This window comes from Temnothorax curvispinosus, unplaced genomic scaffold, assembly GCF_003070985.1.
Source record: "Temnothorax curvispinosus isolate PA1 unplaced genomic scaffold, ASM307098v1 QBEX01007734.1, whole genome shotgun sequence".
Lineage (NCBI taxonomy): Eukaryota > Metazoa > Arthropoda > Insecta > Hymenoptera > Formicidae > Temnothorax > Temnothorax curvispinosus.
In genome coordinates, this window is record NW_020217514.1 from 907,087 (window position 1) to 934,626 (window position 27,540).

The 27,540-nt window shown below is 34.1% G+C and overlaps 1 protein-coding gene and 1 long non-coding RNA gene across 3 annotated transcripts in view; one reads left to right on the forward strand and one right to left on the reverse strand.

Annotated features, from left to right (window-relative positions):
- The window catches only part of LOC112457340 (neuronal acetylcholine receptor subunit alpha-7-like), a 192,709-nt gene that overhangs the window by 132,744 nt on the left and 32,425 nt on the right, over window positions 1-27,540 (forward strand). For both annotated transcript variants that reach the window (XM_025020329.1, XM_025020330.1), the window contains one exon: window positions 17,160-17,269. In XM_025020329.1, the coding sequence (XP_024876097.1) occupies window positions 17,160-17,269 (110 nt within the window). The remainder of the gene's footprint in view (window positions 1-17,159; window positions 17,270-27,540) is intronic.
- The window catches only part of LOC112457343, a 75,295-nt gene that overhangs the window by 43,427 nt on the left and 4,328 nt on the right, over window positions 1-27,540 (reverse strand). The gene's annotated exons all lie outside the window — the stretch shown is intronic.

The following is a 27,540-nucleotide window of genomic DNA, read 5'->3' on the forward strand; positions in this document are numbered from 1 at the left end:
GGACGATTCTGATTGTGAGTCGAGTTTTATTTTCGAATTAATTGGGGAAAAAAAATACTGTACTCTTTGTTCTATTCTCTTTGTTTCAAACGAAAGTATATAGATTCCATCGAAATGACGGTATGTCTGGCTTAGCTTTGTAAGCGGACTTGATATCTCTATATTTGCTTTTTGCACCAAATATTTGAAATTGGAAAATTGGAACTGGAATCGAAAAAAATTCCTTCGCATGTACACCTTTGTATTTTTTCTATAATAGTAAAACAGAACAATTTTTGAACGTAAATAAATTAAAACAGTAAAAGCAATTTTGTCTAAAACTTCCTGATGCTGCAGAAGGTCGCAAAAAAAAAAAGTAGATCGGAGGCGACAGCCTGCATGTATTTCGCGTACTTTGCGACTGAGCTTTTTAGGTCCAAAACTTTTAATGACGAATTTCAAATAAAAATTAAAGAGATACGGAAAAAAAAACATTCACGAGCTTTTGATTAAAGTTTGATTTGGTCATTAACGAGTGCTCCACACCTCCTCCAAATCCAGATCCGTAATACTACAGCTGTGCTATTTATCGAGAGAAAAGTTTCTAGTATCTTAATTAAACGCGCTAAATTACATTACTTTTTTTTTGCGTGCATTAATTACGAGGACTCTCGATTTAAAGTGACGCTATTTATCCATTAGATATAATTGCTTAATTAAGCGTACAGTAAGAGACGAAGCGATCACCCGATATATCAATTTTACGCCGATTTAATTTTCAACGCCTGCGCGATACCTTATCTTTCCTTTTTAGCGGGGACAAGAACTCGTTTATGAAAGATCTCGCAACACGCGATATCGTTACGAAAAGGCTGTATCAGCTTGAGAAGAGAACAACGCGGCATAAAAGAGCGCGCGCCGGTACGAGTATGCGGGCCGCTCTCAATAGCTTTCGCATACTGATTAGGCATAGATTTCCCTTGCCATGTAAATGCAGCTGTCGAACCTACACTCGCGAGAAGTTACGATATCCCTGGGACGCGTTGTTTACGAATTGCCGAGGGTCTCCTGATGTGGAAGGTTTTCGGGGGTGCATATCTAAAAAAAAATGCCAATACCATCTGGATCGTTTCAATTGGCATTTTATGAATTGAACAGCTGTCACGTATCGACTTACTTTTAATCCCGCCACTGCCTTAATCAATACCATGCCATATCTCCGCAAAATTAATTGCAGCGTTCACGGCATCGGGGATCGGGGCACCGTTTTAATTACACTTTTTTTCCGCGTTCCTTCATATCGGTAGGGAAAAAAAATGATTTGGTATTAAAAGGTACGCGTCTATTATTGAATTATTAATTAGGTCGCTGTAAAATTCATCGCAAATTCGAGCGCTTCTATTCGCCTTTAGAGCTTGAAAATGAAAGAAGCATTACAAATCGTATCTATATAAGAACCATAATGAGTTTAATCCATAATGAGGAACCATAATTGAATTTAATCAAAGAGACAATTAATTAATATATTTATATGTTATTTCAAAGAGATTGTTTTTAATTATGTATTACTAAAAATTAAATGTTTTGAAAACCTAATACAATAATTTCTTAGATTTCGTAAAAAAATTGAAAATAATGTTAGTGCTCGACTTATGATATAGTAATAATATGTATAAAGCTGTATGTCATTTTTTTTTATAAAAATAAATATATATATAGTAATATTTATTAGAAATATTATTTACCAAGACTATTAATATTTATACGAAGACTGAATATTTAAAATTCCATGTCAATCGCATATGCAAATTTCCCAAGAGATGTATAAATATCTCCTAAATACGAAAATCTAAACTCGGCTTCATATACATTCTCCTCGTTTTGTACCGCGGATGATAAGTGTAACAGGATCTCCGCCTAAGGGGATTAAGACTGAATGAAGATCAAAGATATAGATTCGGAAAGTTTAATGGTTAGATGTCCTTTAAATGAAAGATTAAAGCTCCGTTACCAATTTTGTACCCCCCGAGGTGCTTTGAAATTCTGATATTCAATTTGATTTGCTAAATCTCGCTTTAGAAAATCTAATTTGCAATCGAATCCTATTTATAATTTTATGTGCTGTATAATGCAGAAAACATTTAAAGGATCAAAAAATATACTGGTACATAGAACACATATCAGAAATTGCAAATAGAATATCATAAAATTGTAAATAGAATTTTTATAAAAATATATAAGTAGTCACAAATTATAGATCACTTAAAGTAGAGCTAACGTCAAATGTGAAATTTCTCCTACTCCTGTTTCAACAAAGATATCGCAATATTTCCTGCTAATACATTTATTTTTAATTATTCTTATTATCATATTATTATGTTTAGCTATAGAGAAATTATTAATTAAAATTAGTGACCATTCATCAATAATACTCTCATAACATTGTTCATATTTTTACATAGTACACGATTCATTCGATAATATTCATAACTTAGTTTAGTGTACTTTATGTATTTCAAAATTTTAATATTCATCGAAGTAATTTAACAATTAAACTCGTTGAATTATCCAATATATTTTTAACCATCAGTTATTCACTGGTGCATTTAATTATGTGTATTATTACAATCGTAATTCCCCGTAGTTTTCCTCAAAAAACATTTATTCTTCACGTTTTAACATTTTATTTTTCTGAAATATAAAAGTAAAGGTCGAATTACGGAATAAATGTCGTTTTTTCCGTTTTTCATTTGTAATTAACTATTCTTGCGTCGATGAGATCACGGTCTCTTAGCGGAGACATTTCCGCGCTTGAACAATATTAGATGCACATACGTTTCCTCAAATTCTTGTATAAATCCACTGTAGCTGGAAACGATGCTCCTCCCCGTCTATTTCTCCGACACGAGCTTTGAGTACACCAGAGCGACCAACGAGCGGAATATTTGCCGAAGTCGAAGGGTATGCCCGACTGTAATGTTCTGGCTATCCTCTATATCCCACGCGAACAATTTCAATTATCTTTTGTGTGGAATTCGCGAATAACAATCTGGGAAGGTCCAAGGAAAAACGACCCGAGCAAAAACATACTCTCTGAAAAGAACTAAAAATTATTTAATCGAAACGTTGAAGACGAAGTACGAGAAATAATCTTTCTCTTTTTACCGACCGCACTATATCAAATTAAAATACTTTTTCGACGTTAATATTAACTCACGTATTCTTAGAGATGAAAGAAACCGCTTTTATATTACTAATTTAAAGAAAAATTTACGATCGAATTAGTATTTATTAACACTGCAAGAAGAATGAAGAGCAATGTTTATTTTTTAATACATTATACATGTACAGCTGGTGTGTGTTTGTGTGTGTGTGTGTGTGTGTGTGTGTGTGTGTGTGTGTGTGTGTGTGTGTGTGTGTGTGTGTGTGTGTGTGTGTGTGTGTGTGTGTGTGTGTGTGTGTGTGTGTGTGTGTGTGTGTGTGTGTGTGTGTGTGTGTGTGTGTGTGTGTGCGCTATCGATATGCCTGTTAAAAAACGGTTTGATACAAGTTTGCTATTGATTGCATTCAATTGAGCCGATTTATGAATTTAGTGCGTATATTTGCTCTTTATATGCGAGATGCGAGCTGGAATGAGCATTTTTAACAGTATCCATGATTTAAATCAAAATATTCATGATTTAAATAGTATTCAAAATATGCAAAAAGAAGAATCCTCTCTCTCCTCCTCTCTCTCTCTCTCTGTCTCTCTCTCTCTCTCTCTCTCTCCCCCTCTCTCTGACTGATATTTTATATCTCTTTAATATAAATTTAAACCTAGCGCACATAAATATAATTCTTTTGATACAGAACGTTTTGCATTGTGAAAATTTTAGAACTATATCTATATTATACAACAGTGTAAAAATTGTTAAAAAAATGCAATAAATTTGTTTGTAAGCTCCTAATATAATTTTTATATCCTCTTAATCTTATATTCTCCTGTGCAATCGAGGGCAAATTAGCCAATTTTTCAAGAGTTGGTTGCTTCTTCGAAGGGTTTTCGTTAAAAGCTCGCAATGCAACGGCATATTTTATGCGAGATATGAATTATTTAGATTCCACGTAGTCGTGGCTGAATAAATTAGGTCCATAACGATGTCGTTCGTAAATATTTTCTTAGTGCATTTAAGAGTGACTTACTTACGCAAAATTTGTTCATTATGCATCTTCTAAATCAAACATCTTTTTACCAAGTAATGAAAAAAAATTGATATTTTTAGAATTGGATTCTTGTTCAAGCGCATTATCTCTTAATAAAACTAATATTCTAAAGAATCTGCAGTTATATAGTACCTAATTTTGTTCAACCGGAGAATTAAAAATTACGATAGATTATGTTTCTGTCAATTATTTACTCTTTATTATTTAATTTCTTTATTTCGTTATAAGATGAATTTCTGAGTAAAATAAAAAACGTTCTATTCTACATAAATATCTAAAATGGTTAATTAAAAGATGCCGAAATAAATGAAGTTTATTCTCGTTTCTGTTGAAAGCTTTTTTTTACGCTACGTAACGAACTGAGGATTAAAGAAAAAGATATCAAACAAAATACGAGTTAAGGAGGGTAATTAATCCTAAAAGCACGTTCTGCAAAAGCTAAGATCGGAATGCGAGCCTCGCAATGAAAAGTCGTGTTTTTAGCCAAGTCGCTGAATTCTCCTCAATAAAGTTACAAACAGCTTTATCATTTGCTGAGTTCGTTCATTATTTCTTATAAAATTAACAAATTATAATAAAATTTCAAATAACTTGTTCATACGGCTTCGAAAAAATTCGCGATTCGAGTTTGTAAAATCAATATGTAATTGCATTGAAACTGTTAAAGAATAATATCTTCTATGCAAAGAGAAAATAATAGAATTAATAATAGTCCTATAATAGTAGTCCTAAGTCCTAAACATACGCATATATCAGTCCCTTTATACATAAAGCCTATCCAAGATATTCTGTTAAAATAGACGTTTAAATATATACTAGCAATCAAAATAATCACTTTAATGTTAATGCGAACACGAATCTAAAGTTTACACACGTCAGAACACACGTATCTGAAATTTACACGTGCATCAGGCGGATCCTGGGACAGAAACGTTGATTACAGTGTTATCGCCGTGGTTACAGTTACATGTGGTCCGGGGTTACTATCACGGATCCACCTCGCGTGTCCGCTGGAGCAAGAAGGGGCTCCTTACACCAGGGTGCCGTTTTCCGATAAATTCAGGTCGCTTGAGTAATCGAGGGTGCATTAACTGGTTCTCGTCGAAAATTGAGTTACACCGCTAGCTGCTGGTTACCTCTCCTGATCAAAGGGCACGTATATATTATAAATTGTGGGTGTAAAATCTCGCTGGCTTTAATGTAAACTCACATTTTCACGCTGTACAACGAACACACCCGTGGTTCGTCGGAGATCTACGATTATCCTCGCGCAAAACCGGCAAAATCGTATACGTATCTGTTTCAAAGAATGACGGGGTAAATAAGGAACGGGCTTTTTCACGGCACGAACAGAGGAAAGGACGAGGAAGCTGGCATTTAACTTCCGTCGAAGAATTATAAGGATGAAAGAATTCAGGTGGTTCTCTCTCTCGGACTGTCTGATTCCCAAGGCCGCGGGCCAAATAGAACAGGAGCCATTCGATTCGAGCAAATTCCGCAGCCATTCGTCAAGGTCTAGCACTGACGGGCTGTAAACTCGGGGCGCGAAGCGCTCGATCTTCACGTGCCAAGCTCGATTTCACTTTGGCGTGCTTTATATTGGTCCCGAGTTACTCAGCACTTTTATGAGTCTCCATTTACTTCTTTCTCGTTTGCATCTTTCGCGCTCGTCCGCGCTTGTATCTGTCAGTCTGTGTGTGTACGTTCGTGTGCGTACAGGGTATAACCTTCTCTCTTTCTCTCTCTTTTCATTTACAAAGTGAATTTTTCATCTTGATTGCTTTGAATAACCGCTTCGTTGTTTGCGCGCGATCGAAGGTTTTTTGCAAGCGTACGCGATGCGGGCGGCGATGTAAAAAGAATCTAATAAAGTTTCTTCTTTGCTCATGCTCTGACGGCATGAGTTGCGCGGGACATGTAGATACTTTGCCGGCGGGGGTTTTGTAGTATTAGCTATGCGGGATTGATGAATGATGTAACTTTGATTCAAGATTAATTTGAAATTGTTAGAGTTAAATTTACATAATGTAATTACGTGAGTCACTTCGATTCTCATAAATAAACGACGTTATAATTTATGTTAATAATATAAAGCAATGTCAGTAATTATTTTTATTATTTTCTGTCATAAAGAATTGTGCGTCAAACAATCACGTATCACAATCAAATTTAACAATTCATTAGCAAATAACAAAAATAATCTTGCAAATCGATCAATCGCTTTTCTTTAAGTCTCTTTCTGAGAATTCATAAATAAATACGTCTATTTCATTCAATAGATATATAAAACAGCAGATCTCTGCGAAAATATGTATAGCTTAATCATTTATATATAATCATTTATATATAAATATGTTATTACGTAAAAAGACACGATAAATGGCTTATGATGATAAATAATATGTCTCAAGAAAGTATTCTCACAGCAAATTTCTTCAGCAACCATCACTTGTTACTACACGGATCAAGTTATTAAGCCGGTTTTTATATATACAAATGAATCGTGCCTTTACATTCGGAAGTATGAAAAGATCGAATGAGACGGATATCGTGGGGTGCCATTGTAAGACGGACCTTGGACGAAAATCTTGGGGATAATGTGAAACTTTGGCCGACCCAATTCCATTCGTGCTGATCGCGATTAATGGGCACGCCCTGTACACCCCGTGCATCTGTACACGTTATGCGCTAAGGCGAATGGCGTATTTACCATTGGGGTAAATATACGATACGTGCTCCGCGAACGTGATTAAGGCAGTACCATGGTAGCGCAGCCTTCTCGAGTCCTGCACGTTACGTTCGTAAATATATACTTTTCTGTTTATCGGTCTAATTGAACCGCAGAGAATGGGAACGAGCGTGAAAGGAGGTAGGAAAAGAGAAAGGAAGAAAGTTGCGAGCGCACATGATTCTCAATAGCAAATACGATAAGTTCGCTAACGTTGCGAATCTCAAGAGTGAAACAATGACAAAAAGGATTAACTTTAAAAAAGGGATCAGTCCGCACACAGGAGGGAAGAAACACGCATGCGTAAGGGTTAATCTTCGCGATACGAGAATCACAGAATCGTAATTTACATTATTTCCTTTCCTCTTTTCTGTTTTTAGTTTTTGCATTGCCTTTGTCTCGCCATTTTGTCTCTTCATCACGCAGTTTTGTTCCCCGTTTTTTATTCCGTGTTCTTCATGCTTTTAATCACAATGAAGTGACTTTCTCACACTGCACGGGAGTTTAATTAGTAACAATGAAAGGTAGACGCGGCGTTTCGTGTATTAAAATTAAAATAGAGCCTCGATGCCTCTTAATTATCTGTGACTCTTTAACCCGCCCAAATTACAAGAATGGCCGACGCTACAATAACGACGCGCGACGCCAACAATTAAAATGGCCAAGTCTCAAAAAGAAATAAACCGTTGTGATTGGACCGTTTTTAAATGTAAATAATGGTTGGCTAACAATTTCTTCGCATAATTAATTAGCGACGTTTAATGAAACTTCGTGGCGCTTGTAGCGCTTTATTAATGCTGTTAAAATACTAACGTAATTATACATTATTTATTGCAACCTTGATGATCGCGTGATAAACGAGTGGCATTAACGTCAGTATGTTATAATGCCATTGAAAAATGTCTGTACATACAAGTTGGGATAATAAAAGATAAAGATGCTTCATGTAATGCTTTTTGTTTTATAATATTATGTTATTTACTTATCCCTGTGTATATAATTTCAAATATAATTTTTATCGGTTGCTCACTTTACCATTCTATTTACATCTCATTGCATACCTTTTAGAATATACATTTTCTGCTTTTATTATCTTATATATAATATATTATTTTTCACCTTAATATCCTGTGTTACTCTCTTGCTTTTACTAGAAAATTACAATAATTTTATTTATGTATATTATAGTTATCAATTTTTTAGATAGAGCCGTGTATATTTTTTTTCTGTAATAAAAATAATAATTGTAGCGATCGTAGCGCAGATGTGCGCTGCTCTAATGAGCCATAAATCCCAACCGAATAAAATCCAACTAAAAATCGTTGGTTTTTAATCATTTGCCACTTCTCGAAACGTAATGGCAACCTACCAAGAGTATCTTGTCTAGGGAAATCATGATAATGGCTAATGGTAGCCAACATGATCATTTACGATCGTTAAATGGTCATGGTACTATAAAAATATAAGCAAAACATAAGTATAATTACCTTTCACATAAGTATCTGTTTTTTTCTCTTTTTCGTTAGATGCATCTAAACGGAAAACAGAAGAAATAGGCACTTGTGAAGAGTAATTATACTTACACTTGTTCTCTTTTTCCCTTTTCTTTCTTCTTTTTTTAAATAAAAGGTAACATACATAACATAATATATTATATAATATTTTAGAGGTATTTAAGTGCTCTTTACTGCTATAAGAAAACAATAGCGAGATAATAATAAAGCATAGACGTATACATTAAAAATTATTAATTAAATTAATAAAATTAAATAATTTAATTAATAATTTTCAGAATTAATTTTTATCCATGTAATATTTCATATAGTTCTTTTTATTTTTTACCGCTTGAAATACATATGTTTATAATTTTAACATTTTATTTAACGTTTATTTATTGCGACATTCTGAGAATATATATTTCAATTCATTATTCGATTTTTGGACGTAACATATTACTAGTAAAGTTCCTTCGAAATATGGAGTATACTTTATTTTCTCAATCTCTCTCTCTCTCTTTCTTTATATGCACGTTTCTAAAGAGAAAATTAAGATAATATTAAATAGACAATGGTGGCCGAACTGTGGTACACTACGAATTTACGTGCTCAAGAGAAGAGGTTTGGCGCTTCGTTTGTCAAGCGTGGCTTGAATTTCAGCGTCTCGTTAAATTAAATCCACGTCCGAGGGGGAATCTCGATGGATAGGCAAGGGCATCGAATAAAAGAGTCTCCGTTTCTCAGGGGATAACTCGCGCCGAAATGGTTGTGCCGTGGTAAATTGTCGTCGGCCACGACAACCGCCCGGTGGCAGAATATAACACAAGGGCGGCCCCTTGTGCTTTTCCTTCTTGTTGTTCCCAGCCCCTTCGCTATATAATAATTACGAGTATCGAGTTATTTATGTAATTAAAGAAGACAAGATTTTTTCATTATTAAGTTGATATATACTAGAAAATTAGGTTACATTTGTTATATACACATGTTCTATTTTCCATATATATTCAGAATTGTATTAGTAATAGAGCAAAATCAAAGATATGTTCTCTATGTTCTTGATATTCTTGATTTAATGTATGTAAGATGTATAGTTGAGTGTTAGATAAACAAGTTGAGATACAAAGAAAACTGAAATGGAACTTTTGCAAAGGATAAGCCGGCAAAACATTTATTCAAAAAGCTTTCTCAAACTATTACTACTACTACTACTAACAATAAGACACACATAAAATATGCAGGAATATTTTCAGTGTACTTTTTATTACCTTTTTCGATCTAGAACGCGGTCTGTTACAGCGCAAGGAAAACTCATTGTAGTGTCTTTTTGATAAAAATGCTACGAAAAAAAGCCACAAACTCATGTTAGACACGTTGTGGAATTTACGCATCCTGATAATGTTGTTTTGTGACGTAATGCTCTCTTTCATCATCTTTCGCTGTTCACCTTTTGTAAGGTTCGAAAGACGCCGTAATTGCGTCCCTCGTAAAGAGAATGAAGACTTACTATTAGTTTCTAAGCCCTCACGATCCGTCTTTCTCTTAAGAACACTACAAAGCGAAATACGTGAACAGGATGCTAGTTACAGTAAACTTGAATTCTACGATCATTTCGACAGCTTAATGAAAATTCCGGCAAATACGCGTATGCACACGTATGTTCCAAAATTCTATACGTATTAGATATATGTATAATATAATATGATAAAGGAGTTTAGATCTCAATTTCGCTAATATATCTTTGCCGAATTTGAAATTAACTATGGAAAATTATATTGAAAATTTTTATCATAAAGCATTAATTCTCTATTTATAATATTAATTTACTCTTAATTTACTCTATATTAATTTACCCTTATTCCTTTACACAATGTTAAATAATAAAACGTAAAACAATACTATTGTAATTTTTAAACAGTATTTATTTTACTTATCCGTATTTATTTTATTTATTCGTAGACTCTATCGTAACTACGTAGGTACAATTTTATATCAGTTTCGTATCCTTTACCGCGAGGCATTATCTTCCCGGATACTCCAATAGCATAAGTACGTGCTGATAGAGCTAAAACAGATCGCCACGATTTGGTTTGCGACGCACGTAAAGCTTAGAGCTTTCCAGTCAGGGACACAACTGCATAGCAATACGGCTATTAATTGTATTAACATCTTGCAAATATAAACTGGAACAATCGCGATCTCAAGCATCACCAACATTGTATTCTCCGAGTAATCTACCCAAGACCTTAATAGCTAGATAAAGCAATGTGCCGAATATTGTTTCCTGTTTTGTATTATGGTCAAACGTATTCTAATAAAACGTATTCAATGTATTACTGCTTTATTTATTAATTTTTTTATAGATATTTTATGGAATGTCCCTGAATTAGTATAAAGCATACTACTTGCGTTACATATACATAATCATGTATCGCCTTGTAGTATATAATATCTCCAAATTCGAGATACTAATTTCTGAATAGAATTGATATTCGAGTTACGCGTTGGTAGAAGATACTCTTCCCGGTATATTAGCGCGAGGTACAGAATACACGAGGTAATAATAAATACATATAACAATTGGGTTACCGCCCTTACAAACTCACGGTATTTTTTTTCTTTTTTTTTAGGACAAGGTTTCTCGTACGTATCTCGTGTCCATTGGTACGAGATATCGGCATTACAGATGTACATACTTCCGACATGGTAACGGAAGATGAGCACTTGTTATACATATCTTCATTTGTTGAACCATACTCGTGAACAATAGTATGTAAGGTTATAATCCACGCGGACTGATCCATATACCGTTGTTTTATTCAAGAATATCATGAATAACTGCACGAATACCGAATATATTTATCGTGGTGTGTGCCGGGACTCACAGTGTAAATGCACAGAATACATTCGTAAATTAGATAGCGTTGCTGCTGCTGCCGCAGAATCTTTCGTTTTATGTTTTGTTTTATTTATTTTTGCGGATTGGGAGGAAATAGGGTAATGGCGAAGTGCGATACCTTGGATTTGGTAGATGTTCGTGTATGTTTCGTTATATGCACCTATATGTCACAGTAAAAACGTGAAATCAGTAAATGTATACACTTACTATAGTCAATGTATACATTTACTAAATTTTATGTTTCAAAATTTATATCTTTTAATAAGCAATATCATTATATATCACTGATATATAGATTGAGTTGGGTTAGATTCCCTTTTTTGGAGGTGGAGGGCGCAGCCCCGCACCCCTCTATCTCACTACACTCATATTTATAGAGTTCTTGTAAGTGTATACATTTACTGAATTTCGTTTTAACATATACATTTACCTTACTTCCAATCATTCAGTACATTATTTATACCGCGCCACGTATCTTCTCACATAGAGAAATCCTAACTTCAAGATGCCCTTCTATTTTAAATGATACTTACGTCTTTTATAACTATACGTAGAGTTTTTTTCAATGTGTACCTTTAATTTTTGGTGATACTAAGCGTGCTTGTAAAATTTACTGGTAAAAATAACGAAGTGCTAATAATTCTTACGTTTATTGATAAAAATATAGAAACTAATTTCTAAAAATATACATAAATAATAAAATTTTACTGTTGGAGTTTATTGTTAAAAAATTGTACATTTGAATTTAAGAGGTCATGGAATATAGCAGCTTTATTCGATATTCTTGGTAAGAAGCTAAATATAAGTTTCATAGTTCATGAAATCTGCCATCAGCTTCCTCGTAGAGGAACTTTGTTCGCCAATTCTAAAATCCCATGTATATCCAATGATAAGACGGGAAAGATATTCAACTTCTATTTCTCCCTTCAATCTCAATCTTGGTTCGTTAGGGTCACGTTTTGTTGCGTGATCTCGTCTTACAAAGAAGTTTGTTACTTTTTGGATCGTTCGTTATCTTTAATTGACAATTTCGTCGAGGAGAAAATGGAAGCGGAAAGAGGGATCGTCGACAACGCGACGTTGTTAGATCGGTCTTTCTAGAGTTCCTTATGACACCGCGTGATGCTTCCTGATTGGTCCGCCATTAATAGAGAAGAAGTTAAGTAAAAGTGAGACAAAGTTATAACATCCAAATGAAAAGTACGAGAATGGGGAGGCTGTCTCTCTCGATCGTTCGCTATAGTTCCCTATTAATAGCGGACGGTGTCGTAACTCTTATTAGAGGAACTCTAGGTCTTTCCATGACAAATACCAGCGTAGCCGTCCTCTACCTACCTCTCGGTCTTATGCGATAAAATGGCGATCGGGATTCCGCGCGAATTCGTGCCGCGACGGTAATCGAAATTACTCGAATTCCCAATTCGTGAGTTTTAAAATGTGAACGTGCGATTAAATCTCCGGAGAGACTCCGTCGCGAGAATGTCTCGTCCTTATCGTTTTAATCTTCGTGTCGCTGGGAAACCGTTCGGCTGGGGAAAAAAAGCGCGGATTCCTGGAAGAAAGAATTCGCGATTGGCTGGCTTGGGTTCGATTAAGCTCATTTGTCTCGACCCTCCAGTGAAATGTTGCGCGCGATAATGTGTTTCGTTTTGCGGGTGCCGGCATACATCCTATAGATACTATATAATTGTCATTGCAAGAAAGATTACCGCGTTATTTCATGCTTGATTTTTACAGCGTCGCTCGCTCTGATGGAATGTTCTTTCCGACTATAACTGTCTCGAGCAATTCTCGACTGGTAATGGATGTAGACTCATAAAAGCGTTTTCCTTAAACTCATAAAACGCATTTATGTGTTTACGTTCTCTCGATAAAGGTAAAGAAAGCCGGCCATTCCGATGCGGTATAATCCGCGGGAAAAAAATTTATTTTTATATAAAATTTATTATAGAATATATTATAAGCGCCCATGTATCATATCGTGAGTAAAGCATGACATGTATTTTAATGGAAATATTTCTTTATTATTAATAACTAAATTATTTGTTTAAAATGACAAATGGTAGTTAGTAAATGTATTAAGTTGTCACAGAATTTTGACAAATGTGACCTGTATCGTTACAAGTATAATATTCTTTATGAGTATAAGCAAAGATAAAAATAATCAAAAGCTTATTTTAAATCCACAAATATTTGAAACAAGAGATATTTATAATATGTGTTCTGTAAAATTTTTCTAATAAAGTTTCGTAGCAAGAAAATAAATAATCGATTCTCGAGTTACGTCATAGGAATGCCGAAGATAGTGTGTGACGGATATATTTCAGGTTTATGAATATCGCAGCAACAGGAATTATATATATATATAGTGTGCACCGGAATATTAGGCCACTTTCTACGAAACTATGCTAACTAAGACTGGATTAGCTATGCAAATCACTGAGTTACACGAGAGTTTCCACTTTTCGCCTATGTCGATGTATAATTATCGCGTAGAGAAATGCACGCTTGCCGAGTATATATTCCCTCTTTTGATTTTGATGAAATAAATTATATCTCACACAGGTACTCTCTCTAAATATTACTTAGTTATTATATGTAAGTATCTGGTAATGTTACATAATTCTTACTTAAGAATAAATCGTCTTTGACGAGATAAATCGAAGACTACGTTTGACGAGCAGCTTAATATAGAAAATATATTTACTTTGTAAGAAAACTTCGAGAAAAAGTTTTTTAATTAAAAAGATTGAAATATTTTTATAAAAGTTACTAAACTAACGATCCACTTTATTGAAATAATCACATTATTTGTGCATAAATTTAATATAAAATATTATAATTATCTCATGGTTTTTTCTTTGCCTCATTTTTATATATTTTATATAATACGATTTTATCTATCCTATATACTTTATATATCTTGTTTTTTCTGTACTCGCAGGCCGTGTAGTACAGCAAAGTCGTAAGATGAAAAAGTCTTCGATGCAACATTGCAACATTGTTAAATCTTCCGACTTTCCGTTTCTTTTCTCTCTCGTTACCTTTATATCAATTTACGTTCGACTTTTATCGGGCTATTTCTGTTTTCAACGTACGGTTTAACTGTTCGGCTGATCAGTCGAAACGACTGCTTATTCTCTTATAAATTAGAAGTAAAGAAATTATAGCGTAGATCTAACTCATTTTATAGAATTATATTGCAATTAAAAAAAGTCGGGATTAAAAAACAATAGTGTATAAGAAATAATAATAACACACAAGAGAACCAGCTATATTTCTATGAGTATACTTTTTTATCCGGACAAAATATATCGAAATTTCTCTTTCTCGTAAAAATACCATCTCAGAAAATAGGTCGCATTTCAAAAGGCGCGAATTGTAAATGACATTCTCGAAAACCGTTTCGCTTGGAATTTGCGTGACTCGCGAAATCATATAGACGCTTCGTAACGGAATTCCGCTCCGTTCCGATCCCATGACTTTTATCCCATATCCGGTTACTTCTGTATTCGGCTTGTCGACTCTTGCATCTTCAGGTCATATTCTTCAGAGGCAATTCGCCAAGTGCGAAACGAGATTGTCGGTATTTGTTTCGTCTGTGGAAGATGTCTGTGGAAGCATCATCGCTCGAGCTCACGCTTTTCATAGAACGAGATAATAAGAAGTGATATCGCGTGCCAAAGGTAAAGTAGGATCGTCCGGAAAAATAGCTTTGCACGAAATAGCTTTGCCCTACGGTCGACAAGATGCTTTCTTAAAAGCAAAGGATTTACTTTCAATGGCTATACTCAATGACTCAATTAGCTTCTTGTGAAAAATAAGATTACACTGTGTGAGATAAAAGAACTAGGTAATAATAGATAATAGATTATTTGTTTATATATATGTGACTTTTCGCTATAGACGAAATTTAAAGTTCTAAATATTTTTCGGCTAAATAAATAATTGAAACGATAAATAATTTATCTTGTCGAAAAAAGTTCGAAAATGCTTAATAAATATATGTTATATTTTTAATTTACTTTAAACATAATATATATTTAAAATCGAGCTTTCATATAAGCTGACAATTTATAAAATATATATGAAAAGATACTGTATTTTTATGTTTTTTTAAATTTTCTCATCAATTAGATATATAAAAAGAATTTAAGAAACTTCTTTGCGATAAGAGAATTGAATTAATGCGGCGAAAATTAGCAACATCAATTCTTTTACACGCGCGCAAACGACTATAATAATGACTTACGTACGGCAAGTCCGCAAACCATCCCGCCGGTCAAACTGCACGCGGTGTTATTAATTATCTCGCGTTGCACTCCATCAGCAGCTAATCAATCGAGGTCAGTGACTAACGCGAGTACGACAGCCGAGGTGACCGAACCGCTCGAGCTTGCTGCATACTAAATTTTGGGGGTGGTATCAAAACGAGAGTTGTTACACTATTGGGGATAACCTTCTGGGAAATCTTGGAAAACCTTATCCTCTATTTTTCTTGATATAGTCGTATTTATTTCTGTTCCATTTTTTATCATAGCTATTAGGTCAACCCATAAGTTTGCTGTTTAGTGCGAATAAATACTTGTCATAAATAATATCCAATATAAATGTAATAAAAAATTAGATATAACAAAACAGTAAATTCTAATTATAATAGAAAAGCCATATATAAAATTCAAATAATGAAAACAGTTTCCGTCAATATTTAACAAAATTTAAATAAATAAGAGAAAGAAAAACGCGGGTGGAACGTGGTTCGAAAATGACAAGGAGATCAAACTTTATAATAATTAATATTAAAACGTCATTGATGTATGTACATTGCCACGTTCTTCTAATTTTTCGATTTTCGCGCCCGGAATAATTTTCTTGAAAGAATTCGGTCAAAAATAACGCGCAACGACCTGTTACGGCCACGCTGGTCGGATCGATCCTGTCTCTTTCATTTCCGCTCCACCGAAGGAAAGAAGGAAGGAAGAACTACAGATCCAAAGTGAAAGGCACCTCGAACCGCGAATACTTCGAAGCTCCTAAATCGCTTCGGAGAAGTCACGTAAACTCGCAAGGAAAGTTCGAAAAATGTTCTCTTGGAAACTACGGGAAGAGCATTAGCGAGCACCGTCATACCTGGTGTCCGGCTAAATTTCAAACTTGTTCGTGGTAAAAAATTTATTGGAGGCTTTAATGTCTATTTTACAATTTATAGTGCTATCTTATTTTTTTTCGTACGAAAATTATAAGAACTCTATCGCAACTAATCAAATAAATCAAATAAATAATAAAAAATATTAAAAGTAATTTATCAAATTTATTTGTATGAACAGCACGCTTGTAATACGGTTTCCCCAAGGTGCACTTTATATTAGGAGTAAAAGAACGGGACTTGTCTCGCGAAATAACACATTCGTGAATTCCCTGGACGAGAATTAAATTGAAATGCTGTAGTATTTACTTGACGTGTACGATGTAGTCTAAAATATTTGCGCGAAAAGCGAAGGTTCGCATTTACTGTTCGAAAAATCAATAGTGTCAACATCATTTTAGAGAGAACGCAGTGATTCGAACGTAATTTTCAGATGTGTGTCGACATCTGTCTTCTTTCTTGATTACGTGAAATGTTAAATTTGACTTAAAGATTATTTTTCAAAACTATGGCACAGCTGCAAAAGCTGTTGATCGTACAAATTTGCAATATATTTTATAAATCTGTATTTTTCATTATTTAGGTTGAAATTCTTTAAGTAAAGTGCGATATTCGTTGCTTTAGTTAACATTTTAATAACTGATGACAAGGAATTTCTTGTAATATAACTCTCTTTTATGTAACTTTTGCATAATTTTCATTTAATTACAGGAATGGAACGACGTAAACATGAGATGGAACGTCTCGGACTATGGAGGTGTACGAGACCTCAGAATACCGCCACATAGGTTGTGGAAACCCGACGTTCTTATGTATAACAGGTAATGTAAAATTACATTAACATTACATTAAAATTTTCTATGTACATGCTCGCATCTTTTTTATATTCTTCCTCATTACGTAGCAAATGTATATCTTTGAAGTAAGGAATAATAATATTCTTAAAATAAAGGTTTTATATATGGATACTCCTCGAATCAATTTTGCGTTTTGAAAAACTTATACATATACATTATATCAAAATATTACTTTTATATAAAATAATAATTTATGTACTTGTAAAAATCAGAAATCAGAAATGAATCAGGAACTTATAGACACACTCTATGTTGAAAAAACGGAGTATTTTCTAATAAATTATAATAACTTTGTGATTTTTAGTTGTATTTTATTTTTTGTATTCATGATATCTGACATTTACGTTGTACCAAATATAATATATATAATATTATGCGAAAGTCACTTTTGCTTTCATTCACTAACACTTTCCGAAGAAATTCGGTGATAAAAGAATTTTATCGGCCAGCAAACGCCGTTTAAACATAAGATAAATTGAAAAACCACCTTAGATCTATGAACTGTCTCCCAGCTACATTATAGATCCTAAAATAGCATTTAACCCATGAAAGTACAGGTCGAGTTCAATTATCATACATTTAACATCGTGATGTTTCAAAACCAACCCGAAAAAAACGTTCTCTCTGATCGGATGGCAAAGCAATGAAACGTTTCGATAAATTTACGTAACATTTATCATGTATATTGGAATTTACTGAACACAGTTTAAATCGAGGATATTTCATTCAACTCACATACTTTTTTAATTGACGTCGTTCTCGGGAACGTAAACATATAAAATATTCAACGTAATTATCGTTTTTCAGAGTAGACGTACCGAAAAGGAATTTCTTAATGATGCAATTAAAACATTTATTTAAATATATGTCTACCATTATGTGCTGCATAATATTATTATAATACATAATGTAAGCGTAACATGCAATCAATTGGTATAAATAAAATTTGACATAAAAAAAAAGAAGATATTTGAAGAAAAAGATCTATATGTAAACGCGTATAATTGTATTTGTTGTGTAATTATCGGTAATTAAGAGTGTATGAGATTATATATAAAATAATATAACGATAGATGAGAAAATAAGTAACAAAAAAAATCTCAAATTAAAATAATCTATTTCGTATTTAAACTTAATTTGGTGATTTATAGATTATACGTAATAAAGATTACTGTAATATACGGTAATATTTTATCGATGTCATCTGTGAATATTAAAATACCACAAATTCCACAATGACAACCGTAACAACGTGCTTCATGCATTTTTCACGGAGTTCTCCACTTTTAATAAAGCATATTGTCGACGTGTGCTATTGTTGGTGGAAATTCCATGTACATGCTTACGCTGCTAATATGCCGAAATCGCACGTATCGATTGTACAAGCGTGTTTCACATAGTTGCCCTTGCATGGTTGTAACCACATAATATAATGCTAAACTGCGGAATCGGGGTGCGGAGCAATAATGTACGACCGCGATGCGTCAGTTAATCGATTAATTAATCTATGGTAATTTGTTTAAAAATTTGGGCTCTCAGCTCACCGCGATATACGCAGTTTAAAATAATTTCCACAACGTAATTGTTGTGGAAAATTGAAAGGGGATCAAAGCTTTATTATTATTTTGCAAGTCGAGCAATTTTTTAAAGAAATAAACCATTTATCGCGTAATACAGTGACTTAATTGCTATATACTATACTTCAAAATAGAAATGTCTCTTCTTTAAATTCCTGTTTAACAGGCTATCACAATTTTGTATTTACTTTTCAATCAACGTGTCAAAACATGGCATACATTAATTAATTAACCGTGAAAGGTTGATCACACATAGCAGCGTTATCATCGCTGCGCCGTTTTTCATTATTTTGTATGCAATCTACTCGCGAGGCCGGCATGCATAGTGTGCGTGCATGCGTGAGAAAGTTTATAAACGCACCGTGCAACGTCCATCACATAGCTGCGTCTATGTACCGCACCAACATTAACGTGCGACCATATTATGTACCGCAGGTCATCGGGTCAGTTACAAAGACGGTTTACGCTCGAAGTGAATTGCAAATTGATCGATAAAACGTCGTTGAATTATTTTAGAGCGCAAGCCCCGACACGTTTTCTCACAATGCGAATTGCTCGCGCCGTGAATTATTTACACACCGGGTGAGGAGAATTTCCGCTATTTAATTTTCGCTTTTTGCCCTCACTGACAGATAAAGCAAACTTTCATTTAAAAAACTTCGCTCAGCAAAAAGAGAACGTAGAAAGTATGAAATATAATCATTTCAGTATTTATATTTCACTGTGTTCAAAATTTTGTATGTTTAAATTATAAACGGCTCAGCATTGTACGCAATTTTTGTTCGTTAAACTCTTTGATTGTCATGCTTTGGAGAGCGGGAATGGGAACGGAATTATTAATGCAAATACTTGGTTGTTTGATTTTGTAAACGACGTTACTCTAATAAAAAGTTTCATTGTGATTGGATACAATTATTTTTCATAATTTTATAATCTTCAGTATTAGATATTTTTATTTAATTATAGCCGCGATCCAGCTTCTATGAAAATTTGTTTAAAACTAAAAACCGAAGCATGAAAAGTTTTGTTATTTATTTGCAGTAACCTAATTCGCCAAAACCATACGAGTTTAACGCGAGATACGCCGTGATGCACCTTCGATTACAACAGACGTCGTGTATATATACTCTTTTTATATACTCGCCGCAAGTGTGTTTTGTCGGGCATGCACCCGGTCATAATCGCTCTCCATCGCGACGCCTTTATGCGATGCATCCAACGTTATTATGTGGGCACGGACCACGTAATATATAACGCAGCCAGGAAAGGGGGGGGGGGCTTCGCGGGGGGTCACTAGCAAAGATGGTGCACACCTAAGGACTGATCGATCACTTAACTGCTTTGTCGCTTCGTCACGGCGCAATTCTCCCGTGCTCCACTTTTCATCCAGGTCCGTGCAGGTCTCCACGTGCACGTCGCCGAGACGATTTTATCGCGCATATTCTGCACATAGGGTGTCCCAGGCCAATCGCCGTCTCTCTTTCATCTCCCGTATCTCTGATTTTAAAGAAGTGCGCGATTACCGGTCCAGATACTGTACGTTTTTACTGGATTAACTGAGAAAGCGGAAGTCGACGCCGGAAAAGCGGAAGCGATGGAAGGGAGACACGTCGTGAAACGTTGACGCATCTTTCACGACGACGTGATATCAACGATATCGCGTATCGCTTTAGTCGAATGGCGAATCTCATTTACAAGACGTAATAAAATAGTTAACAACTCGAAGTAACATCGAGCCGTTAAAAGACGCTCGTATTACCATACGGTATTTCGCACGACGCAAACTTGTCGTCGTATTTCGAGCATGACTGAGACGTTGCTAATTAGTAAATAGTATTTACCGGCAGCGTTGTCGCATTTCGAGTTTCTAAAAGTATACGACGGCCAATTTCGAAGAATGATTTACGCGAGAGTTCTAATTGAATGCTAACGCGGACGGAGCGTTCGCTGTATTTTTCGCATTTCCTTATTAATTCACAGTCACATATCGCTAACTGTAACGCTATGATTTATCATTCGATATATCCGTAATGTGATATCAGAAGAACTGGCTCGTCCCATCGTTTCGCAAATGAAATTCATCCGGGATGATCATCACGAATGCACCACGTAAATTCATTTTAAGCTATCGCGGGGATAGGTGCAATAACGTGCAATGGGTAAAGTGGAGCGCCGGGCCAACTGGGTCACGCGCATTAAAAACAAAGCTACCGCCACCATTTAAAGAGAATCAGGGAAAGTATCTCCGTCCGCGACGGTAATACATTGTCGGGAAACGCTTGCGGCCACGCCATTGTCTTTAAGTAGGTAATGCATCGGGTGTTCGCCGCCGTCGTCGTATTTGTCGAATTAAAACTTCGCCTCGCGATGCATTAGCAGAAACGAATGGCTGACGAACTTGCCGGCGAAGTGAAACGTTTAATGGACCGATCTCTACGCGGTCGCCGCGCAAGAACTTTGTCCGTCGATTTGCGACTTTGATTGCCCGACTTCCGTTTTTGTCGATTTAATCGCGTAAAGTAAGACGAATTCAACGATAAAAGTGTCCGTGAGCGTCTCTTCGACGTATTAAATAAATTTATACAGCTTTGGAAACTATTAACGAAAGACAAGTCGTGATTACATTATCGCAATTGTGATTAGATTTATTACAGAAAATCTAATAGACGCTATTTTCGATTTCTCTAGATCCGTCCGTCTATTATTACATACAATATTCAAGTTATTCCAGGAGCGGTGTAGCTTTTGTACTTTCTACTATGATAAGTGACACCAAAAGAAAACCTCAAGAGAAAACCCAACTAGATCCTCGTATTTAAACGAGTTGATATTTATGAATATCGTCATACGACAGTGGAGTATTAAATATTGATATAATGTTCTTCAATGTTCTGCGACGAGACACCCAGTATATCCCACAGGAGGTGTATCAAAAACGGTTTGCATGCATTCACATTTTTCCGCATTCAGCTCACGCTGCACGCTTCGATTATTCATTCGAGCGCTTCTGCGCCATTTCGCTCTCCCGATCCCACATTCTGTTTGGCTTGTTAACGGTGACCCCGACCAATACCGTGTCACATATTAACCTTCAATTAAATATCATTCATGAAAGAACTAATAATAATTGTTATCAGATAGAAATTATATTTAGGTTATTGTGTTGAGTTTATCCGAATTCATTCGCACGAATTTGATGCGATCCATGTTATTGATGATCTCGTTGCATAATAATGCGTAAACTTGCAAAATTTAAATTACATAAGTACATTATATGGTAATTAAAACCAAATTGATCAGAATATAATATTAATAATAACAGATGTTTTTCTATTTAAAAAAATGATATATACTTTATTTTACCGCAAAGAAATTGACGATTGAATTTTTCAACGTGTGACTTTCTTTCATATTGGCGAAAAAATATTTCTCGACTATATAACACTGCAATACAATAGCTCTAATTTGTATATATGACATTTTATTCGCTAGTTGAATCAATATCGTTTAAAGAATATATATAGTTAAAATTTAGAGCGTTTTTGGAGCAAAAATTATAAATATTCCCTAAATAAAAAAAGATTATAAAAAATATATCTGTTTAATATAAAACAATAAAATTATAACAAAAAATTTAAATTATTTATTAAGAGTCGAGCCTCGGAAGTGCTCAGTTTAAATCAAAATATCAGAGCGTACTTGTATACGTATAAAGAAAATTTCCTAATCATTATTCCTGCGTTTTGTGACAAAATGTACAAATTCGTAGATAATCTTTTTAAGATCCATAACGTTAAGATACTAATAATTTCTTAACAGTCGAGCCCTAGAAGTGCTCTGTTTAAACCAAAGCATCGGAATAACGTACTAGCATATGTATAAGAAATATTCCTAACTCATTGTTCCTGCTTTTTGTGCCAAAATGTACAAATGTAAGAATGATCAAATAAAATTTATTTACAGTGCGGGCCCCGGAAGTGGTTCGTTTAAATCAATATATTATAGTGTACTTGTATATGTAAGAAATATTCCTAACCATTGCCATTGTCTCTGCATTTTGTGCCAAAATGTACAAATGCGAGGATCATCTTTAAGATCCATAACGTTAAGAGAATAATAGATTATTAACAGTCGATCATATTTTTTTTTCTACCGTCATGTATCTTGAAGATTTTTTTTCGCACAAAACACAGAAACCGTTTTCGTGAAAATTTTATTCTGCCACCTCTTTTATCTTGTTATTTTTTTATTAATTTTAAATTGGGTTCTTGTTACAATTTTATTGTTTTATATACAAATATCTATATTTATCTTTTTAATCCTTATTAATTAGTGCACATTTTTAATTTTCGCTTCAAGAACGCTCCATAACTTCAACTGCATCTTAAAGGAGAAAAAATCTGCTTGCAGCAACAGCTTGCTATGATACTTCTGCTGTTTTTCGAAATCTTATAGATAACCAAAAAGAAAAGTAGACCGTTATTTGATATTACACTTCTTACTCGTCCGTCAATCCGTCAACTTGGCCATTTTTCATGGACTACTCGTCAACGGTGAGCGATAGGGACGAAAATTCATTTTGCGGCGAATGGCCCAAGCGAGGGAGCGCGCGGCTGATGGTTTCTTTTTTTCTCGGAAAATTGCCACGAACAGCGTAAACAACAAACACGTGAATTTTCAACGAAACAGGCAATGTTTTATGTAGAAAAATATAACTGATCGTTCCGTCGCATATAAATAATGATAAATGCACGCGTTTATTTTCCGAGAGTGTCTGTCAAAGTGTCAAAAATGGATTGATTCAACAACATGACATTCAGTATTGCCGATTTGTTGCTTAGAATTTATTGTATTAGAAATTACGAAAAGATATCCTTAGAAGTAAGTTTATAAATTACTAGCTTGATACTCGTGGTTTTATATGATAAGTATGGAAGATAAATGACAATTTTCTACAAATAATGAGAATTACATTTGTGACAAATCTCTTTTAACATTTTTAAAATTTTGATAAAAATCTCATAAAAGATAAATATCCCATTTTATATAAATACCGTTATAACAATAAGTTGTAAATAAGTCAAAATGTAAATAAGATAAACAACCAATTACACATAAATGTGATTACTGTGACGACGGATAAACCGTGATAAAAAGTTGACAAATAAGAAGAAATAATAACTTCTAAGTTAATAATGGACGGCATTACAATAATGGATGGCCGCGATAATCCGTACAGTAAGAAGAAATATACATAAAACAGTAAATTACCGACAAGAAATTATACGGCGATAAGTTAATTCCGCGGATAAACACGAATGCCACTGCCGCGTAAACGCGAACGAAAGTGTATTGGTTTGTACATCGTGCAAAGTCGTGCTGCGCTCGAAAAACGCTTGAAAATCGAGTTTCTCTTACAAACAACATTTTGCAAGTCGGCATTTTTAAATAAACACGGTACTCCCAGCATTACGCTGGCAGTACAAGAGAATTTCCGCTATAACGCGCGGTTAGCTCCGAAAAGCTGCCATGTTAGTGTGAATATTTCACACATTCTACAACAAAAAGATTAACTTTTGCCTACAGCCCAGATTACAGAACTACTACGTATTTGAGTTAATAAATAGAAGCAACAATTTATAATGTATGATAAATCAATTTCTCTTACAGGGGTGCAAATTAGATTATATAATCTTGAAATTGAACAAAATTTTTCTGACAATTTCGGTTAAAGATATATTTTCGGAAATTTTAGATTTATTGGATTTATATATTCTACATCAATTTCAAAATTAGAGATCTTTTCGCCTAGTAATATTATCTATCCGTATCTAAGCGTATTTATGCGTTATGCTAACGCGTACCGAATGCATTCGCGAAAGATGAACTATACCTTGTCATAATAGCTGACGTCATTTGAATAATTCTATTGGCAGAACGCTCATGGGACAGTGGTTTGCTCGTGATGATTCATCGCCGTTTTATTCAAAGATTAATCACGATTCGCGGAATATACATTCTATCTAACATTAGCGCGAATGCAACCGCGTACTTTATGTTCCCGCGTATAGGATCAAAGGAAGAGCGAATAGTTTAGTAGACACATTACTTCCCATGCGATCGTCGTGAATTAATGTTTCAGGCAAATGCATACACCCATACCACGCGTTTCCATACTATGTCGATGACTTCGGGGCATGCAAACTCGTGAAGCGCCGTGTATCCCGCAAGTTCAAGTGCAAATGCAAACCGCTATCCATGTTATATGCGAGGAAACATAACGCTTCCGGCGACACTGCTATAGAGTAAAATTGCGTGATAATGATACGGTGTTATAAGCGGATTGAAAGTACTTTAGACAAGTACATTATATCGATACAATGCCTGTTGAAGAGATTGAAAAATCATAAGATATCATATAGCGTACTTCGAGATATCAATGGACGTACGTACAAGATTTTCTCGTGCCATTTATATCGAAATTTCAATATTCTTTTGTATACATTAATTATTTCCCGTATACTAGGAATGGACATACCTATTAAGTTTTGAATAGAACAAACGTGTTGTATTTCTGTTAATTTGTAATAAACTTTATGTTAATAAAATAAAAAATATATTATTAGACGATAACAAAGCAATGGAAAATAAAATCTTTGGATAAAACAGATTTAAAATGTTTTATTTGAAGCGTTACAATTATAAAAATACGAGATTAAATTAAACCAAGGGTATAATATGTATCACGCAACGTCCGTCTGACCAAAGTTCTGTCAAACTACTGCTACATACGTTTTTTTTGTAATTTGTAATTATTCTTATAAAATCTCTATCCAACAAGTATTATTTTATTATATAAATCTTTATTATCGTCCATTAGTTGTTTTAAAGATCTTTTCATAGATTTATAATCTTATTTGATAACATTTTTTACAGTTAGAGAGATGAAAATCTTTCGAAATTTAGAAGTTTGATTCCCGCTTTTAAAAATATATTACATAGTTTTAAAAAATTTATAGTATAAATATAAAATACTTATACTATACATTTTATAAATCAGCGATTCTGACAATTCCTAATTTTGCAATTATTATCACAGAACACATCTCTTTCATACGAGTCAATCTATAAATGTAAATGCGACTAAGAAATGTGCTTCTATCGCTCAGATTTTCTTACAATAATCCTTGATAGTATAGCAGTGAATCCTTTTAAATACAACTCCGAAGTTGCCAGTAAATCAGAGTGATTCATCGTGCACGGGAAAGCTAATTCATTGGCTACCGATACCATCAATCGACGATTTACGTGCGTGTTTGGCTAAATGATTTTCATTCTACTTTCACACCCGCGTTCTCTATCGACTGGCTTTTATATCGACGAGCATTAAAGGGAATTGGAAACATAGCGAATTTAAACAAAACGTTAAACAAATTGTTGAAATAATCACAACGCCATGGTAGGAATTGAAGATTAATATGTATTGTTTATAGATAACTAATTAAAATTTACCCTCTAGAAGGGTTGAGGGTTGGGTAGTGGGCTAGTAGTAAGTAATCTATTCCCAGCGTATATATATATATAATTAAAGTATTATAAATACTAAATCTTCAAAGAAACTATAAAAGATTAAGATTCGACTTGGCCTGTCGTACCATTAATTGATGATGAATTTAAAAAAACATATGGATTAAACAAAATACGAATTTTGTTGTTGGTAATTTAAAGCAAAATATCGCAATAAATTTAATTACATGATAACTTAATTACAAGTATCACCACATATTTCAGTGATCGAATTGATACCTATATAAATAAGACGCCCGTCACACAGATTATAGAGAGCTCCAGGTTCGAATCCTGGCTGGGATATTTTTCACAATAAATGTATTACAGCAATTTAAAAATGATACTTATTAGCATCAAAAGTTAAATCAATTATTAATTTAAATATGTGGATTTACTGTTCCAACAAAAAAGTTTTAAGACCGACAAATAAATAGTTTACTGAGTTGGAAGGAGTATACAAAATTCACACAGAAATGTTGTTATTAGGTTATCAAAATCTAGCTCAAACGAAAATGGCATCTTCTCTAATTAATTATGAATTTCTACAAAAAATTCTATAAATAAGATTTTTTATATATCTATATTAAACCATTTAATCTATTTTTTAACTTCTATATCGATTTACGTTGGAATCGGAAAAGAATCGCAATTGCCTCCTCTGAAATTACTGACAAATTTATTTCTTTGATTGTTTTCCATGTTTGTTTCATTAAGTCATGCACAGAGATTTTTGATCGCTGAAGTAATGCAGCAGACTGTATTTCACAGAGTCGTTGAAGGACAATCTGAGGATGGGTGTCGCCCGTAATAGAACATCTGTTTCTTAGTACACTTAACGAAATCTCGTGGTCCATGAGTGGGACTAAATTGTCGTGCCGGCTGACAAAAAAAGCTCCTACTTCAGAATGTTTGTTCCTCTTAACTCCGAGGTTCCAACTTATAGTAAGGAAGAATAAAAGCGGGATTTCTTTATAAAAATTTTATGATCTTCGTGCACATTGTTCTCGCCATAGTTAACTATTTTACAGCTAGATATCTTTCTTGCAATCGGAAAAGGAAGGGGAAAAATTTCTCGACAATTTTCGACAG